Here is a 20501-nt window from a genome sequence, read left to right as displayed (position 1 = left end):
CATACATATTGTAAATAATAAGAATGGTAAGGGAGATTCTGTCAGAATTTCTGGGTATGCTTAAGAGGAAAAAAAAGGCGTGAAAAGGAAACATCGTAAACAGACAATAAGTGAGATGTGTTGTTTAGAGGATTCAGGGAAAGTCGATGATTAGTTTTGCTGTGGATTACTAGGTAAGGCTAGTGAGTGGAAGTCCGAACTGGCTGATAATCGGACATGCATAAGTAACGGCGACGAAAGTATAATTGTTACCATCAGGAATCTGGGAATCCAGGACGAAAATTAGTTATGCACGTAAGTGAAAGGTGAACATTGGGAATCAAAAAGGGTAAAATAGTAATTGTAAAAGAAAGGACGTGTTTCGAAAATGTCCTGAAGCCTGTAAGACTTCAGTTTGCTTCAGAACATGTAATAAAGGTCATGTGAGGAAGCGGACGCCAAAATATCGGTACTAAGGCACCGAATTCCAGTGAAGTTTCGAGGTTAAGCGTGCTCAGGTGGGAGCAATTTTAGGATGGGTGACCCCCTGGGAAGTATGCAAGAAATTCCAAGATGTGACAAATAGATTCAGTTCGAAGTGAGAATTTTTGTAGAAACAAGTTCAATAAGATCCAGGGGTAGTTAGCAAAATAAAAAATAAAAAAATAAAAAATAATAATAATAATAATAATAATAAATATAATAATAATAACGATAGAGTGATTGAAGGGTATCTTTTAAAATCGGACTAAAAATAATTTATGAGAAATAAAAGGATCGAGCGATATTCGAATGAAAGGGGGCGAATATTAACAAGATATTGGAGTAACAAACATACTTGTTATGGTATAACGGGATGTACCCGAGAATAAGATTATGGACAGACTACAAGACTAGTATGAACATTCGAGGACGAATGTTTCTAAGGGGGGAAGGATGTTACACCCCGGAAAAATTTTGCGTTACCAAAACCTGTAGACGGCTTAGAATGGGCCAAAGGGCCAATACAGCGCGAACGCGCCCCAACGTGGCGCGAACGCGCTGGACAAAAATCTGAAAATCAATTTCAGAATGAAGGTTGTGTTATAAGAAGGTAATAATAGCATATATATGACATTTGGAGACCATATGGTGTAAATTAGTTCATATGTTAATTGACGAAAAGCCCTCGTTGCTGCAAGCTAAGTGGGGCCCACATATCAAAGTTTTATAAAGGACATATGAAGATACATACGAGTAGTATATGGAAAGTTGAGCAAGTCCTAAGAAGGACCCATAAGCCAAAAATGGGCATAAGCCCTCCAAAAGGACGATTTAAAGAAACGTTTTCGGATGATCTGACTTGAAAGGGCAAAAACGGCATTATAAGTTTGGAATTTGGGAAAACCCCCAGAAATAAAAGTTGTAGATAATTGAAAGAGCTTTCCAACCATAGGTCGTGGGCCCTCATACGATATCGGGATCAAGAGTTATGACCGTTTTACTGAACGAACATCCAGTCAGAAATTTTAAACCTGCGCGAACGCGCCCACAGGGGGCGCGAACACGCAGAAGAAACTTAATTAACCCTGCGCGAACGCGCCAGACGGTAGCGCGATCGCGCTGAACACTTTTCCAGCTGCTTCTGGCAGCTTCCAAAATAATTATAAAGAGGGGGAGACCCCTTCATTTTCAGCCCAAAACCCCGAAAAACACCCCAAAAACTCTCCAAAAATCTGGAGAGTTCTCCCCAACTCTCCACCAAATTTTGCCCAAATTAAGTATAAAATTCCAAATTTCAGTCCGGGTAGCGTATACTTATTGGTGCAGAATCGTATAACAGTGTGTGGTGGCCTAAATTTAGCATGGAAAAGTGGAGATTAAGCAATATTAAAGGGAGAAAGGTATGAATCTCTTTCTAATTGTGCTAATACCGGTTTATTTACGAAGAATACGCGATTAAATAATTGTATACTGAGTTAATTAGTTATGAAAGTTGGAAAACAGCGTGTGGGCTGTTTTATGAGATATTTTGGAGTTGAAAACATTATAATTGATGTTGGTATTGTTGTTGTTGTTGTTGGCTGCTGAATTAAAAATTTGGGCTAGGCATATAAACAGGGGAGATGCTGCCCGATTTTCGGCATAATATAAAATAGTATAATTTGAATTATGGTACAAGTGTACGATGAAAAGGCTAACATTAGTGTGAATTATCTTAAATGTAGACTTACAAGCTCGGACACATAAGCGTAGCTAATAGGACGTGGAACAGGTATGTTAAGGCTCGTCCCTTTCCTTTCAAAGGCATGATCCCCAAGTCGTAATGTCTCAAATGTTTTTTTTATATACCTTCTTTACTTGCAAAAGCTATAAGTCTATGACTCCAAGGTATAAGTTTTTCCTAAAAGTTCATAATCGTTTTTCTTCAAAATGCCCATATTTTCCGAAAACCAAGTTTTAAGAGATAGGAAGCTCTTATGACTAAGATGATGAATATGATCTTATAATGACAACGATGAAGTCAAATATGAGAAAATGTCTATGATAGATATGTTGACGATATGTTCTTACCATGAATATGACAATATGAAAATGTTAAGTTATTTCTTGATTTCTCAATTCTATTATGGATAAGGACTATTTTAAAGGTTCCTAGTATGTGAAACGATGCCTTATGACCCGGTTCTATGTTTTCTCATGATGACACTCTCCATTGATAGTCTCGCCTTATATTAATTTTCCCTTCAAGGTGAGACACGACGCCCACGGCTATTCCATAATATAATCGGAGGTTACCGACCTTACGTCACTCCGATAGATACATGACCTTCTTCTGGCTCTCATGTATGTTGCTTATATGATATATGTATATGACACATGAACATGATATATGTATATGTATATGGGAAAAAGGGCCAGAGCGTTATAGACGCTGATATATGTACATGATACACGTATATGTATATGGGAAAAAGGGGCCAGAGCGCTATAGACGCTATCCACCTGATCAGTTGGCACTGTATGACATGATATCGTCCCGGACGTGGGATGCCCGGACGCGGGATATATGGGCGAGCCGACGTATTTCGGCGCTATGACGTGATATGATATGAAATTATATGACATGATATGATATGATATGACCAGATAAGTATGCATGGCATCCGTCCTAAGAGGGCACTCATATGTACAGGTTACTCTTTTATCTACTATATGCTCTATAAACTCATTATATTATTATTCATATTGTATGTTCTCGTGATGTTACTATTCATGCCTTACATACTCAGTACATTGCTCGTACTGACCCCCTCTTCTTCGGGGGCTGCGTTTCATGCCGCGCAGGTACACCCTGATGAGTTGAAGCTAGCTTAGAAGATGTTCCAGCGGAGTTGGTAGGCTCCACTTGTCCTGGAGTGCTACCGAGTCAGAGTACATGTGCTATGATGTCTGATAAATGTTAGAGACTTTGCAGACAGAGTCATGGGTATAAGATGTCGGTATTGTGAATGGCTCCACTAACCTATGTGTCATTTTATGTTATGTTATAAAGTCTATATGATCAAAGATTACATTGATTTGAGTACGATGAAAAAAAAATTGAAAGCTTTACTATGTTTTTCACTCCTTATTAATGCAAGAGTCTAAGGAAATTAAGTACGTAATAAGAGTCAGCGGGTTCGCTCGGCTCCGAGTATGGGGTCGGGTGCCCATCACACCCTAGTACAGTCGGGGTGTGACAACAAACCTCGTTCTCAACTGGGAAAAGTGTCATTTTATGGTAAAAGAGGGAATTGTCCTTGGCTATAAGATTTCTGAAAGAGGGATTGAGGTTGACCAAGCCAAAATCGATGTGATTTCAAAACTCTCTCCACCCATCTCAGTAAAAGGGGTTCGGAGTTTCCTGGGGCACGCCGTATTCTATAGAAGATTTATCAAAGACTTCTCCAAAATATCAAATTCAATGTGCAAACTCTTGGAAAAGGAGTCCAAATTCAATTTTGATGAGCAGTGCATAAAGGCTTTCGACGAGTTGAAGTTAAAATTAACCTCAGCCCCTATTGTTGTGTCCCCGGATTGGTCGTTGCCCTTTGAATTAATGTGTGATGCCAGTGGTCTTGCAATTGGCGCTGTGCTAGATCAGCGGCTCAACAAAATATTGCACCCAATTTATTATGCCAGCACAACGCTAAATGGAGCTCAACTGAACTATACCGTAACTGAGCAGGAACTACTTGCTATTGTTTATGCCTTTGAAAAGTTCCGGGCTTATTTATTGGGTACCAAGGTAGTGGTTCACACTGACCATGCTGCCCTGAGGTACTTAATGGCTAAAAAGGATGCTAAGCCTCGGTTGATAAGATGGGTGTTGTTGCTACAAGAATTTGACTTCGAAGTCAAAGACCGAAAAGGGTCAGAAAATCAAGTAGCTGACCACATCTCCAGACTTGAAGCACCAGGGAGACCGAATGATGTGTTGGATATTGATGACACTTTCCCAGATGAAAGAGTCTTGGCAATCTCCAATGATGTGGCATCATGGTATGCCGATATTGCCAATTATTTGGTAACTGGCATCGTTCCTGAAGATTTGAAGGCATATCAAAAGAAGAAATTCTTGAGAGATTGCCGACAGTATTATTGGGATGAGCCTTACTTATTCAGGACTTGTGCAGACAATATGATTAGAAGATATGTGGCTGAATCTGAGGTGATGGATATTTTGAAGGCTTTTCATGATTCTCCGGTTGGTGGGCATCATAGTGGAAATAGAACTGCAGCCAAGGTGCTAGAGTGTGGCTAATATTGGCCAGCTATCTATCGTGATGAAAATATGTTGGCACGTTCTTGTGATAAATGCCAACGCCAGGGCACAATAGGTCGGAAGCATGAAACACCGATGAATTTTGTGCTTGAGGTGGAGCTCTTTGATGTGTGGGGCATTGATTTTATGGGGCCCTTTGTGAGCTCATATGACCTGAAATATATTTTTGTTGCGGTGGATTATGTCTCCAAGTGGGTGGAGATGGTGGCCTTGCCTAACAATGATGGTAGGAGAGTCAATGTCTTTCTAAAAAAGAACATCTTTACTAGATTTGGCACTCCTAGAGCTATTATTAGTGATGGTGGTTCTCATTTTTACAACAAACCATTTGCTGACCTTCTTGAAAAATATGGCGTGCATCACAGGGTTGCCACTCCATATTACCCTCAGACGAGTGGTCAGGCATGATACTATATATATGACACCGAGCCTTAATGGTCGGGCATGATACTATATATATGACACCGAGCCTTAATGGCCGGGCATGATACTATATATATGACACCGAGCCTTAATGGCCAGGCATGGTACTATGTATATGTATAAAATGTTTTTTTAAGGCTAAGCATGCATGACATCTGCCTTATGAGGCATCCAGATGTACAGGTTATCTCTCATATTCCATGTTACCTTTCATATCTATATTATGTTGTTTTTCATGCCTTACATACTCAGTACATTATTCGTACTGACGTCCCTTCTTGTGGAGGTTGCGCTCATGCCCGCAGGTAGGCAGGGAGACGGATCAGACCCGTAGGTCTTTTATCAGCGGATTCTCATGAGCACTCCACTTTCTTCGGAGCTGCAGTCTATTTGGTATTGTACTTATGATCATTTGTATTCTATGTAGAGGCTCCTAGACGTGTATGTATAGTTAGATGTTTCGTAGCTCCACCGGTTCATATTACGGTATAATATATTGGTGGCCTTGTCGGCCTTATTTTGAGCTCTTGATACTTTACTGTTAGCCTTGCCGGCTTTATGATATACGCTGTGTTGTGGCGACCTTGTCAGCCCACATATGTACATATGTGCTGAATGATCGGATATTCCTATGTTGGGCCTTTTCTGCGTACAGGTGTTCTTTGAGTTATGGTTTATAATGTTCAAAGTAACGGATAAGTCAGGTGGTTCCCGGCCTACGAGTCGGAGCCCGTCATACTCCTGATAGGGGTGTGACAGCTGCGTTAATGCCCGCAGGTAGACAGAGAGACAGACCAAATACCTAGGAGCTCCATCAACAGTCTTATAAGAGCACTCCACTTCTCCGGAGTTGCCGCTTGTTGGTATATTTTTTGTGTACATATTTGGGGCATGGTGGGGTCCTGTCCCGTCTGTCACGACCCAGCTAGGGGCCGTGACGGGTACCCGGGACTAGCCACCGAGCACCACTCGTTCTAATACTCATCTTACTCATTTAATGCCTTTTTACCAATTTTATACACGAATTGTAGGAAAATCATATTTTATATAAAAACATAAATACTTATATACATTTGCCTCTCGGCCATCAAAATAACATATACATAATAATAACATCTTGCGAGACCATCTGACCCACACTGCGTATCTACGAGCCTCTACTGACATACTAAACATATAGACGGAACAAGACTCCGTCATGCCCAAAATATGCATATATACCAAAAGAAGAACCATAAGCTCCTCCGGACAATGGAGTGCTCTCGATCAGTTGACAGCTACTAAGGGTCTGGACCAAGCTCACCTTCCTGTCTACCTGTGGGCATGAACACAGCGTCCAAAGAAAACGGACGTCAGTACGAACATTGTACTGAGTATGAGAGGCATAAACAATGAAGAAAGACAGTGATAATATAATGTGAACATCAATATGAAACATCTGAATCTGAATGACAATCATAAAAGAAGTAATGCATGCTGTCTTACTCATACTCATCATAATCTCATATATGCATAATATGCAAGCTGCCCGTCCATATCGGAACGGTGTAATAATCAATAACATTAGCCCGCGTCCAGGCCTCCCGCGTCCGGGGTACCATCTCATGCCGCCCACTAGTGGTGTCTGCCCATGCCAAAAGGTCATGGTGTATCCGTATAGCTGCCCGCCTTGGCGGTGACTGCCCGGCCAACTAGGCGCGGTGTAATATGATCATGACATGCTCATAAAAAAATACTTGTAATAATATGCTTATCATAGTACATGCATAAGACTCAAGATCAACTATACTCTATCGGGGTGACGTAAGGTCGTGATCCCCCGATTTCATTATGGAGCAATTATTGACATTCTGCCTCACCTTGAAGGAATTAGTACATAAGGTGAGTGTAAGCAATAAATAGCATCATTATCAATATGGCATCATCATATCATATCTCTTATCTTATATAGACATTTATGGACTTAGGCTTCTAGCTTTCCGGAAAATAGGAACTCATGAAGAGGAAAAGAACTTATGCTATAGGATTCATGCCATTTGAAAGAAAGGACTAGCCTCACATACCTTTGTCGTTTAGCTATGTTATCGTTCGCTTGCTCTCCTCCAATGTCACGTCGTTACCTTAACGGGAGAATTTATATTAACATTAGTTAATAGATTATAAGGACGCGTCGTAAATTCTAGAGAAAATTGGGCAGCATTTCCCCTGTAAACTTAACAATCCTCGAAATTCCAACTTAGCCAAACATCAATCAAAATACCAACAACAACAATACCAACAATTTCATATCAAACTAGACTTAAATCCATTCTTAAATTACTCCCAAAACAGCCCAATATACATTCGGATGCCAATGCTTGTATACACTTCTTTATTTCCGTATATCCATAATATAACAACAACAACTACAGTCAATCCCCCGATATTCCAGCCTACAAAACAGTCCATAACGACCATAAAACAGTCCCCAAAATATCATCGCAAAACAGCCACAAATATTATACCAAACAGCTCCAAAATATAGTCACAAAACAGCCACAAAAATTACATAAAACAGCCCCAAAATTTTGTCATAAAACAGCCACGAAAATTATATAAAACAGCCCCAAAATATTGTCAATAAATAGTCACGAAAATTACATAAAACAGCCCCAAATATCGGCACAAAACAGCCCGGTATACGCTTTGTATACAATATCTTTATACGCTTTATTCTCCCAAATTCAAGAACAACAACTTATCAACAACTTCAACAACAATGTCAACAATTATTATACATCATAACTCAGCTAATTTCATCTATTTAATCCACCTAAAACAGCCCCTTAATCCATAAATCCCAACAAAACAACAAACGAGTTTATAATGCTATTTTCTCCGTTCTAATCCGTTAAAACTCTAAATAAACTTGTTAACAATGAAAAATGGACCTTAATCTTACCTTAATTATGCAGCAACCACTTCCACCCTCTCTTTCTTGGCTGATTTTTAGCTCAAATTGAAGGCAACGCGACGTACAACACTTTTCTCTTCAGGAGCTTCGCGATTCGGGGCTTAGATTGTGGTCAAATTTTGGTTTCTTTCTCTATCTCTCCTCTCTCTCTCTACCTCTGAAATTTCTGGGTTTTTTTGAGGTCTGAAAATGAAAGAGAAGGCCGAATTTTTTCATTAAATGGCAAAGAAAATGGGCTAACCCGACTTGGAATCGGGTTGGGCCGAATTCATTGCCCAGCTTGACCTTTCTGCCTTAAAGTGTCCATATCTCCTTATCCCGATGTCACATGAAGACCCACGACCTATGGTTGGAAAGATATTTCAATTATCTACAACTTTCATTCTGGGAGTTTTCCCAAATTCCCAAAGGACGATAAGGTTATGACCTCCCGAAATCAAATCACCCGAAAACGTATCTTAAAAATATTATTTTGGAGGGCTTTCACTTTGATTTGGCTCAAGGGTCCTTCTTGGGTTGTGTTTAACTTCGCATATATTATTCATATAACTGGTCATATGTTCTAAAAAAAAAATCTCGACATGTGGACCCCACCTCAGCTTATGAATAATTCATCGTACGAAAATACGGGATATAACACCGTCCTTATGATTCTAGTATTCTAGTAGAGGCTCGTAGATACATGTGTGTGGGTAGTAGATGTCTTATGATCTTATTAGTGCATATTCTGCATCATTTTGTATCCTTGTGGGCCTATATGTTTGGGAAGTAAATGAAGGTTGTCTCGTAATGGGTTTTATGATGAGAACGGTGTATGTTCAGATTGAATGTGATGACAAGTGAGTTAGGTGGTGCTCGGTAGGGTAGCTCCGGATACCCGTCATGGCCCTCTGGTCGGGTCGTGATAGGAATACATAAATTTGTATACAGTACCCTTTGTCCCTCTGTCCCAATTTATGTGACACTCTTTCATTTTTAGTCAGTCTAAAAAAGAATGATACCTTTCTATATTTAGTAACAATTTAACTTTAAAATTCCCTATTATGCTAAATTAGATCGCTTATTGGCCACGATATCTGTGTAGCCAAGGAAAGTAAGATTCTAATAGAATGGACCTTTGCGTCTATTGAAAGGGTCTCGCCATAGTCTATTCGTTTGATTTGTGTGAATCCTCTTGCCACATTTCCACGGAATCTGAGTGTCACGACCCAACTAGGGGCCGCGACGGGTACCCGATACTTGTACCGAGCACCCCTTATCTCGTATCGTACTTTTACTACTAGGTGGGCCGTATAGACTATACCGTATCTTTTTTTTTTCTGTTGCTTAACGCTAACATTAATGGCATAATTGTAGACATGGACTTATAAACTTTGCTAGCACATTATACAACGACGAGGACCACAAAAGTACAAAACATCTGACTGTACATATCTGTCTACGAGCCTCTAAACAAAGTACATATACATATACAAGAAGGACCGGTTCTACCGTGCCCGAATATGTACACAAAAGTAGTACCAAGAAACTGAGGCTCCGGAACAACTGGAGCGCTGCCACAGTACTGCTGATGGAGCTTCTAAGAGTCAAATCTGTCTACCTGTTGACCTGCGCGGCATGAAACGCAGCGTCCACAAGAAGGGACGTCAGTACGAGTAATGTACCGAGTATGTAAGGCATGAATAATAACATAAAAGAGATATAGCGCATGTCATGAAGTAGAAACACAACCTGTACATATAAGTGCACGTTGGCGGATACCATGCATGCTTAGCGTTGCGGAACGTGCAGCTCGATCCATATGTGCATATACTATAACGTATTGCTGCGGCACGTGCAGCCCGATCCATATACATATAATATTTTGCTTTCTTGGACAACATTTCTTTTCATATATATATAACATAGAACATATCATATTGCCGAGGCGTCGGCTCCGATCCATTTAACCATATATCCCGCGTCCGGGCATCCCGCGTCCGGGACGATATCATGTACCATACTCCAACTGATCAGGTGGCTATGCGTCTATAGCACCTTCTCTTTCCCAATCTTCCCCATATACATGTACATATACTTATCGTTCGATAAACGCAACAATTAAGAAAATCCGGGAATAACGGGCCCACCTCGGGTCAAATGAGGTGGCGTACACGATTTACATACGTTACATTTCATGACGTCACTTGTGAGAGTTTTAAGGTAGTCGGGTCCTATTTGTGCAAGTTCTAGATGTTTAGGCAATTTTTCAACATTTCATACAATATTTAATTCAATTCTACTGAATGAAAAAGGGGAAACTTTGGGTGCGGATTTCGGAGAATAGAGTTGTCCCTGAGGCTCGTATCCAACTTATTACGTTTAAGACATGCCATAGAAGGAAGGGTGAATCCTTACATACCTTTTCCGATTCATACACGTCTCCAAAATCAAGTTTCAAGTTCGCCAAAATCTACAATTTGGTCACAATTACCAAATGTTAATTGTAAAGCTTTAAGATTTCAATCTTAACCAATACTTGTCTACAAAAATTTGGGCAGCATCTCCCCTATAAATACACCATCCCCAAAATTCAACTTAGCCAATTTTTTATCAACAACAATCCGGGAATTCAACCCGGCCAAACTATCAACACAATTACAACAACCATGACTACAAAACACAATATAACACAACTAGTCTTCTTTCCAACATAATGCAATAGCTTTCATTCCAACTTCACATTTCCAAACCAATCTCAATGTTTTTACATTCATTACTAATCAAGATCATTACAATATAATTCGGAAGCATATCATATCGTTTCTACCAAATATTCACAAGATATACAAAATATACAAACTTTCCACCAAAACCATAATCCATCCAAAACTTCAAATCTTCAATCTACATATTCATAACATATTTCCATCTTCCAATTTCATCAACCATAATCATAATTTGCACCTTAATAATTTCATTTTCATAATTACATAAATCTACCATAAAATCACAAAACTTCTCATAACCACTTAACAACCAATCTTTCATGCCAATATGGACTATTATCCTTCCAAATTCACCAACTAACATAATAATTCACATTTAAAACTCCACTTCTATAATTACATAAAAACTTCATTAAAATCATATAATTTCCTATAACTATTCCCAATAATTTTCCATGCCAACTTGAACCATTTTCTTCCATTTCCAATATAAATTTCACCATAACCACAACTAGAATACAACATAAAATTCAACTCATATTATTTATACAACAATATACATATATGTCCACTTACATATATGCACACCCACTTTGTAAACTTCCATATTTCCATAAATTCTACTCATTTCTACATACTACAACATAAACCAACCTTCATAACATAATAAAAAGGGATTAATTCTTACCTTTTTCTACAATCTTCTTCACTTGACCAAGTTGTCAACTTGAAGAAACAAGTGTTCTTCCTTCCAAAATAATTACACCAAGTTGTAAAGGACCCTTTAATTGGTAGAAAATGATTTTTGAAAAAAAAAATTTTTTTTTTTTTTTTTTTGGTCTAGAGCTTGGCCGAAAATGGCCTTCTTATTCTTGCTCTTCTTTCTCTTGTTTCTCTCTTTCTCAATTGTCTTGAAACTTCTAAATGTTTCAAGACAATTTAATGATCCTTTATATTAATTATCACATGGGAAATTTATTAATTTTGTGGGCTTGGGCCATAAGATGGCCGGCCACCCCTCTCCTTTGGGCCTTAATTCGTTTTTTATTTTTTTGGGCCAACTCGGTTGATCCCGAGTTGGGTCTAGCCCACTGACCTTTCGACCTTAAAACGTCCATATCTCCTTGTACCGATGTCACCTGGGGACCAACGACCTATGGTTGGAAAGCTAATTCAATTATCTACAACTTATATTTCTTGGTATTTTCCAAATTCCAAACTTATAATACCGTTTTTGCCCCTAGAAGTCAGATCACCCGAAAACGTTTTCTTAAAAATATTCGTTTGGAGGACTTCCACTTTGATTTGGCCCAAGGGTCCTTCTTGAGTTGTGTTTAACTTCACATATGTGATTCATATGACTTTTCAGATGTCCTAAAAAAATCTCGATGTGTGGGCCCCACCTCAGCAAATAATCTGACGTTCAAAAATACGGGATATAACACTGAGTCAACTGCACTAGGGCTATCCAGATGGAATTGGATCAAACCGAGGAAGCCGCCCTTGTGGCTAAGATGGAGGATATTTGGAATAGGAACCCGCTTACACATTGTCTTTGGCTTATTTTGGAGCACGAATTTAAAAAATTTCATTTCATTTTCAAACTCGGAGTCCATAAAACGCCTTCGCATAAATTGGGAAGGAGGGAGTATTAGTTACTGGAGTACTATTTTTATCATGTTATCAATCACAAAAAGTAACTACTAATAATTATCTTAAAATAACCTAATTAAATCAATATTCTATGACAATTAAATATAAAACTTATATGGTAAAAACTTATCCGCACCGAGTGTTTATCCCAAATCAATGGATGCATGCCATGTGTATGAATATACAATAACATCATTTAACTATGATTGTATAATGTATACATTCACTCCATTAAATAACTTATATATACAGTAAGTCATATTGGTTTAGTGTAAACACCGGGTGCCTAATTGTATCAAAATTCTTTTACAATAACACATAAAACCTAAACTCATTTATGATTATCTTAAAAAGTAACCTAAGCATACTAATATTCTAGAACACTTAAAACCTAAACTCTTTGATAAAACCCTAAAGAAGCTCTAAAAGACAAGAAGATGGCCATGGGGACCACAAAACACCCCAACGATTTAAGGATGCAGACACAATTATTTGATAAATATTATAGTAATTTATAGGCAGCAATAAAGTTACTGACGACTGTGTAAACTAAGTTACTAATTGATCCTGGCATAAATTGATCAGGTCATAAGTCGGAAAATTACTCCCGTATTTCCATGTGGAGAAATAAATTACTAAGTTACTGAAGGCTGTCAAAACTAAATTACAACTATTATCAACATTTCGTCAAGTTATTGTTTACTGAATGATTAGACCCAGTCGTACATTTCAACATTGGCTTTCTGTAATTTTGCGATAGTAGTCCCACTCTTCAGAATTTTCTTTGATAGCCTCTTGACCACCAGCAAATGGATTTTGTCTTACAAATTCTTGCACATGATCAGCTTCCACCAATTTTTCCAAATAAACTCTTATGCTATCTCCTGAATCTGTCAACCATTCCTCATGATATGTAATAAATTCGAATACAAACTGCTGAAGTATTAAGACAATAATTGAGTTTCTTACCTAGACAAGTATCGCTCCAGTTTCCTTGGTATGAATGAGGAAATATCGCAGTATGTGCCTATAGTAGACAACGGCACAAACAAGAAACAATATGTAAAGAGTAATAACATAGATCAATGTAACAAATCAACATAAGACATCAGCAAACCCCACCCATTTTCCTTTCCGAACCTCCACATAAGAGCCAAATCAAGATGCCTAACACGAAATATCATTGCAGAATCACCAAAAGCATATGTGAACGAATAACTCAAGCCCTTAAACTTACTGGATTGAGGAATGCCTTATAAGGGGAGTCGTCGACCAACAAAGTGTTGGATACGTCATACTTAGTGTGGATGCTCCACACTTTTTTCAATTCCTTGAAAAATGCAGGCTTGACTGTAAATCCAAACTTGTCTTTTCCAAACGTGTCTCCTATTTTTGTACACTCATCTTGACACTACAAGACAGTCGTTTGAAATATGAGGATCTTCAGAAACCAAACATATGTTGTAAAGAAATTCACTTACCCAAATAAACAGAAATTTGTTTGTTATCTCAGTATCAATTTCTAGGCACTTCATTGCCTTCTCAAAATTTTCCCTGCAAAATTACAACTTCTAAGTATAAACTGAAAAGCTTTAGCCATCTGGAGTTGATAAACTTGCAGAATAGAAGCTCGAAGGTTACCTCTTCCTAGAAGTCCAAATAGCGACTTCAAATTTCTCAAAGCAAAACTCCAAAAATTCACTGCAACCGTGTCTTTTAAGAGCTGGTACAAAGAAGAAGATCAATTAGATGCTGATATTTTATGTTAAGTTCTAAAACATTAAAAAGAGAATGTTTTAATTACCTGTGACTTCATTATCTGACCGTTCTATTTTAGCTAAAATACCATTTACATCCAATATAAGAAGCTTTTTACTTGGCTTGATCCCAAGTATAGATCCACCTCCGGGTATTTGTTTATTCTGTAGTTCATATAACAAGACGAATCGTGTTATTCTAACAGTCTCCAGGAAAAGAAAACCCCCATTCACAGGAAATAGTTTTTTTTTTTTTTTAATAAAGGTAACAATGTAGTCATCAGCACTAAAGATGTGCTGGCCAACCATATTTAAAGCAAAATAAAAGAATCTTACCTATACAACACTTACAAGGATCCTAAGAGGTCTAGTATAGCTTCAGACTCTTCTACAAACTGTTCTTTACACAAAAAATTTAAGGACAAAATACAAGACATCTTAACTTTCTGGATAGGATTGCCAATGTCCAGAAAACACCTACAGTTCCTTTCCCTCAAAATAGTCCACCAAATGCACCCTGGGATACTGAAAATAAAAAATAAAAAATTACACCCTCGGATTTTTCTCCACCACTTCTTCTGCTTCTTAGTTCCCCCTCTTCTAATCCAGCATGCTAACAGATCAGCTGTGGACTCTGGCATGGTCCATCACAATTCAGCATTGAAGAGAAACAGCTGCCACAACTGTTGGGTCCATTTGCAGTGTAAAAATAGATGACTGTAAGTCTCAGCTTCTTCCTGACATAAAAAGCACCTGGAAACTATTTGCATGCCCCTTCTTTGCAAACTTTCATGTGTTGAGCAAGCCTTCGAGCTACTAACCATGACAAACATATCACTTTGTAAGGAGCATTAGAACTACTTATAGTCTTCCAAGACCAGTTGGTTCTGTCAACCCCTTAAGAGTTTTGTAAGCATTGTTAAAAGTGAAGATTCCCTGGCTACTTTTTTTCCATGAGTCTGTCTTCTTCCAAATTTAATCCTCTAAAGGATTTCAAAACACTGAAAAGCTCCTCTACTCTTTGTAGTTCCCAGTCATTCAATGATCTAAAAGTTATTTCCCAACCAGTGTTTGTCCATACTGTATTGAGGAGTACATTAGGTCCTGTTGCAATATTAAACAGGTCAGGAAACAACTCCTCCAAAGCCCCAGTTTCAACCCATTTATCCTTCCAAAACAAAATTTTATTCCCCTTCCCAACCTTTGCTCATACTTACATTGAACCTCCATAACCATTTTTGCAATTTTAAATTTCTGATTCCTAACGCTCCATTCCTTTTGCTTTTAGTAACTGAATTCCATTTGACAAGGTTGTACCCTTGTTAATTTTATTTCCCTGCCTATGAAACTCTCTCCTTAGCTTGTCCAGCCTTTTTCAATTTTTACAAAGAGTGACATCACATAGGTTAGGAGAGCATCCAATTTGAGAAATAAGTATCAACTTGATAAACCATATTTGAGATCAAGTGTTTCATCAGCATAAAGAAGGTTTGTGCTTTCCAACTCTGTCCCATATCTGCTTGTTAATCTATATCCTTTCAACCACCCTTGAATACTTGCCAACCTTATCATCTCATTAAATCGTTCCATCACCAAAATGAAGAGAAACGGTGATAGAGGATCTCCTTGTCTTAATCCTTTTGAGGAGGAGAAGAAACTCTCAGGACATCCATTGACTAGAATTGAAAATCTGACCATGCTAACTTTTGAACTCGGTTATCTTTTTTTTTTTTTTTTTTTTTTTTTTTTTTTATATATATATACACATATATATTAAGCCATCACCATTAGGTTGTGGGCCTAAGATGTAGGGGGATTTGGCTTGACCCCTACCATGTTAATTTATGTAAGAAGCTTACAATGATTAGAGGGGGACATGGAACCTTGCCTCTAATCTACAAAAGAAGATTGATAACCAATCTTAAAAGGAAAGAGTGAGCCTATACAAGTCTCTTTCCATAATATAGAACAAAACATATTAGCTTACAAAAAAATTGCATTTCTTAAATCTTCTTCTAAAGATTGGAAGCTGCCACTTATCTAGTTGAAACAGTCCCTTTGCTTCTCCAAGTAGGCTGTCATGAGAATGGTATAAGGTCCTGGTTCTACTTGATGAGGCCAGCTTAGCCAAATAGTCAGCAACAGTGTTAGCTTCCCTGAAGCAATAAGAGATTTGTACTAAGATGCCCTCTAGATTCTTGAGGATCTTGGTGATGACTTGCTTGACCTTTAAGTTGTCTGTTCCCTAGTTGATGAGCATATTGGCAATGATTTGTGAATCAAGTTCAATTTGAATATTTTAATGCCATTCTGTTTGCACCAAATAGCACCATATTCAACAGCAGTGGCTTCAGCATGGTTGTTGCTAACACATTCTATTGGAATAGAAAATGCCATAATAAGATCTCCTTCTTCATTCCTGATAATTCCTCCAATACCAGCTCTTCTAGTTCCCTTGCAAAAACTCCCATCAATGTTGAGTTTCATTTTACCTAGAGTTGGTTTTTCCCAGCAAATTGTAGTGCAATTCATAACAGGCCTGAGTTTCTCAATAGTGTCACAAATATTTATCCAACTTCCCTCTTTGTTTATGCTAGGAAAAGTCACATTGAGGACAGCTTTGATATTCCATATGACCTGGTTTTCTAATCTGTAGATTGAAAACTTCTGCTGATCTCCAAATCTACACGAGCTCCAGTTTTTCCATAGTTCCCAACAAATCATTATGGGGGCAGTCTGAAAAATAAGTTTGTGCACTTTGTTTATGGATTTTTCCTTCCTCCAGTATTCAAGCAGGCCATTGATAGGGATATGCTGATGATTGAGTCCTAGAGGTGCTCCAATAATATTCCAAATATGTTGAGCTGTTTGTCCCTTAACAAAAACATGTTGTATAGTGTCATTGTTAGGAACTGTGCAGCATAGACATGTTGGAGAGCCTTGTCTTCTAAATTTAGCAACTGCTTCATTAAAAGGGAGCTTTTTGTGAATCAGTCTCCAAGAGAGGAAAGAGATTTTGAAGGGAATAGAACTATGCCATAGCTTATCAAAAAAGGGCATTTTTGGTCTATGACTTCTAGTAAGGTGCCAAGCTGAGGTGTTAGAGAACTTTCCATTTTCTGTTTCACTCCATATTGCATAATCCATGCTGTCTTCTTGACCAGTGTCGATGGTGCTAATATGCAATGCAATATCACCAGGTAAGGTATTGTACAATTTAGTCATGTTCCATCTATGATTAATCAAGAAATGTTTGACCATGACCTTACTTCCACCACCAATCCTATATTCAGAGCAGAAATGAGCCAAAGGGCTAGAGCCAAGTCAATTATCCCACCAAAAATTGCACTGTCCCTTGTTAATTTTCCAACTAATGCACTTCTTTGCCTTATCTCTTGCTAGCAAAAGGTTCTTCCAAGCTTGTGAGTTTCCATAAGCCCATTTTTTTTTCCACAGGGTGCTTTCTAATACAATATTTTGCTTTTCAAAAATCAGCCCAAATAGATTTGATAGTTCTAAATCTCCACCATCCCTTTATTGCCAAAGTGTTAGAGATATCATGCATCCTCCTTATACCAATACCATCTTGATCTTTTGGGAAGCATATATTTTTCCAAGCACTCCAGTGGTATTTATTTTTTCCTTTTGATGCACCCCAGAAGAAATTGTTAACATGTTGTTCAATGAGTTCAAAAGTTCCTTTGGGAGGATCTATAGCACTTAAAATGTAGGTAGGAAGTGCTTGAATAACACTCTTAATAAGAACCAACCTTCCACCATGTGACAACATATTGCCTTGCCATCCATTTATCCTCTTGATGATCTTTGATACCATACTATCAAAGTAACAAATTTTGTTAGGGCCAGTGTATATGGGACAACCTAAATACACAAATGGAAATTCTTTATTCATGTAGCCTGTGTAGTCTCTGAGTTTATTGATCCTGTAGGCACAAGTTTTAGGACTTGTGAGGAAACAACTTTTCTCAACATTTACTAGTTGACCAGATGCCCTTTCATAATTCTTGATTTGTTTCATAACCAGCTTGATAGATTTTGAGTTCCCACTGCTAAATATTACAATATCATCAGCATAGGCCAGGTGTGTAATTTGAGGCCCTCTAGTACTCATGGAGAAAGGAATGAAATTGTAATTAGCAATGAGACTGTTAAGGGACCTGGAGAGAACTTCAGCAGCAATCACAAAGAGGGAAGGGGAGATTGGACCACCTTGTTTCAATCCTTGTGAAGACTTGAAAAAACCATGCCTTGAGCCATTCAGAATAATGGAGTACCAAACATTGAAAATGCTTCTGTGAATCAGATTAATCCAATTGTTGTTAAAGCCAAACTTTATCAAAACTTTGTAGAGGAAAGACCAAGCCAACCTGTCATAGGCTTTAGACATATCCAACTTAAGAACCACATTACCACCCTTGTTTTTTTTTTTTGAGATATGGTGGATAATTTCCAGAGTTAGCATCACATTATCTGTGATGAGTCTCCCATCACCTCACCCCGTGAACTCAAAGGTGTCTGGCGCTCTTTGCAGAAGATGCCGTAGAATCCCCAAGACTTGTTGGCTGTGAGGCGACCGAGGGTGGATGGAGTGCGGGAACCATAGTAACTTGTAAGTACTGCATATTTGATTCCATCCATAAATCGATTTTCTTCCCTATGAGTTATAGTCTCAATAAGAATACTAGTTCTTACTATTCATATATTATGATATGAATATACCACATCAATTCGTTATTTATGGATGATGAGATTCCATTGATACAGAGCCAATTCCAATAGACTTATTGGAGGGTCCCATTGGCGTGCATCTAGTAGGAATTGAACCAAAATCAAGTAGAGCACTAAGTTCAATTATTTTATTTGTGTTTGTAGCAAAAAAGTAGTTAGTTTAGTGGAATCAAAGTAAATAAGATAATAATGGCGTTTTCTTTGGTGATAGAAGATTTAATTGTAGAAAGAAAGTCTCCCAGAAATAAAACCACTCTGGTTCTCAGATATGAGCTTAGGTAGTAAAGGGTTTAATCTGTTTGCTAGGATCTTGGATAGGATTTTATTAGAGTAGTTACTGAGGCTTATAGGTCTGAACTCAGAGAAATTTGATGGAGATTCTACTTTGGGAACTCGGTTATCTTTTAAGTAGAAGAAGTCTTATTTTTCTATTTCTAACACTTTTCGTCCTAGTCCTTTAAATGTCATATAATTTCACTATTCTACCCTAGGGACTAAGTGTAACAAATAGGAATCACAAGTAATTTTTTAGCATAACCTGCTACTTCAAAATTAAAAATAATAAAAAAAATAGGGCGGATTATTAAAGTTTTTGTGACCAAATGTATCAACTAATAAAGTGGGATGATCATAGAAGGGGATAACATTAACTTGCGGAAACACCGAATAAATGTCATATGTCGAAAAAATAATAATTAGACTACAATAGAAGTAATATGATATATATTATATACTGACATACTATCATAAAGGGCAAGTTCATCCCTTCAAAAGAAAAATAATTAAAGAAATTCGAAACTCGAGCCTGTTGCAGAAACAACAATATACAGCACAAAATATGCAGACTCGTGCACTTGTAAAATAAAAAAGATGCATGCTTTAGAGCAAAGATCAATAAGAAAAACATATTTTACCTCCCCGGGCGGTGTAAAGCCAAATCCAGCGGCACCTGTCAACCAAGCAGATGCCAAAAAGTGGTAAATATTTGGCACTTTTCACTTTCCAAGATTCAAACTAAGTGAATTTTGATGAACATTTTAAAATATTTTCTTTTACCCTTTCCCTACAAAAATTGCAACTTATAGTACTTTTCAGTATATCCAAAGAGCTAAATTTTAATATTTAAAATCTAAATTAATCTAATATATTTGACCCCTAAAGTTGGTCAACCTAACTCTGATTAGCAAATAGTTGCAAATAAATTGGGACATAGTAGAAAGTTGAGTAACAAAAAAGGAAATCCTAAAATTTAGCTTCTATATTTGTCAAATGCATTTGGTTTCTTGATAGAGTAAATGTCAGGTTAACTACATATAACAATCAATTAAAAAAGTGATTAGTAACATGCAAAATAAGGCAGGTTACCTGCTAGAACAGAATACAACAATAAAGTAAAATTCATTACATTATTTATGTTTTTTTTTAACTGGTAAATTTGAGAAGAGTGGACTAGGTGTGGATCGGGGGATTAT

At 37.7% G+C, this 20501-nt stretch overlaps 1 protein-coding gene and 2 long non-coding RNA genes across 3 annotated transcripts; all 3 read right to left on the bottom strand.

Moving 5' to 3' along the window:
• Positions 1-9370: 9370 nt before the first annotated feature.
• On the bottom strand, positions 9371-11929 carry LOC132608702 (uncharacterized). The gene is made up of 3 exons (XR_009570484.1): positions 11559-11929; positions 10564-10614; positions 9371-9770 (listed from the first exon to the last, which is right to left on the bottom strand). It is a non-coding gene; the product is annotated as an uncharacterized LOC132608702 (long non-coding RNA).
• A 1134-nt stretch (positions 11930-13063) lies between these two features.
• LOC132608701 (uncharacterized) lies at positions 13064-14073 on the bottom strand. The gene is made up of 4 exons (XM_060322443.1): positions 14005-14073; positions 13761-13934; positions 13493-13550; positions 13064-13413 (listed from the first exon to the last, which is right to left on the bottom strand). Exons 1-4 carry the CDS (start codon positions 14056-14058, stop codon positions 13253-13255), a joined length of 447 nt encoding a protein of 148 aa, XP_060178426.1. The 5' UTR covers positions 14059-14073; the 3' UTR covers positions 13064-13252.
• Positions 14074-14163: 90 nt separating this feature from the next.
• On the bottom strand, positions 14164-20073 carry LOC132610454 (uncharacterized). Its single transcript, XR_009571159.1, has 3 exons — positions 19944-20073; positions 14328-14445; positions 14164-14246 (listed from the first exon to the last, which is right to left on the bottom strand). It is a non-coding gene; the product is annotated as an uncharacterized LOC132610454 (long non-coding RNA).
• Between the last annotated feature and the right edge of the window lie 428 nt (positions 20074-20501).

Source organism: Lycium barbarum, chromosome 9, assembly GCF_019175385.1.
Source record: "Lycium barbarum isolate Lr01 chromosome 9, ASM1917538v2, whole genome shotgun sequence".
Classification (NCBI taxonomy): Eukaryota; Viridiplantae; Streptophyta; class Magnoliopsida; order Solanales; family Solanaceae; genus Lycium; species Lycium barbarum.
This window is presented reverse-complemented; position numbering and strand designations above follow the sequence as displayed.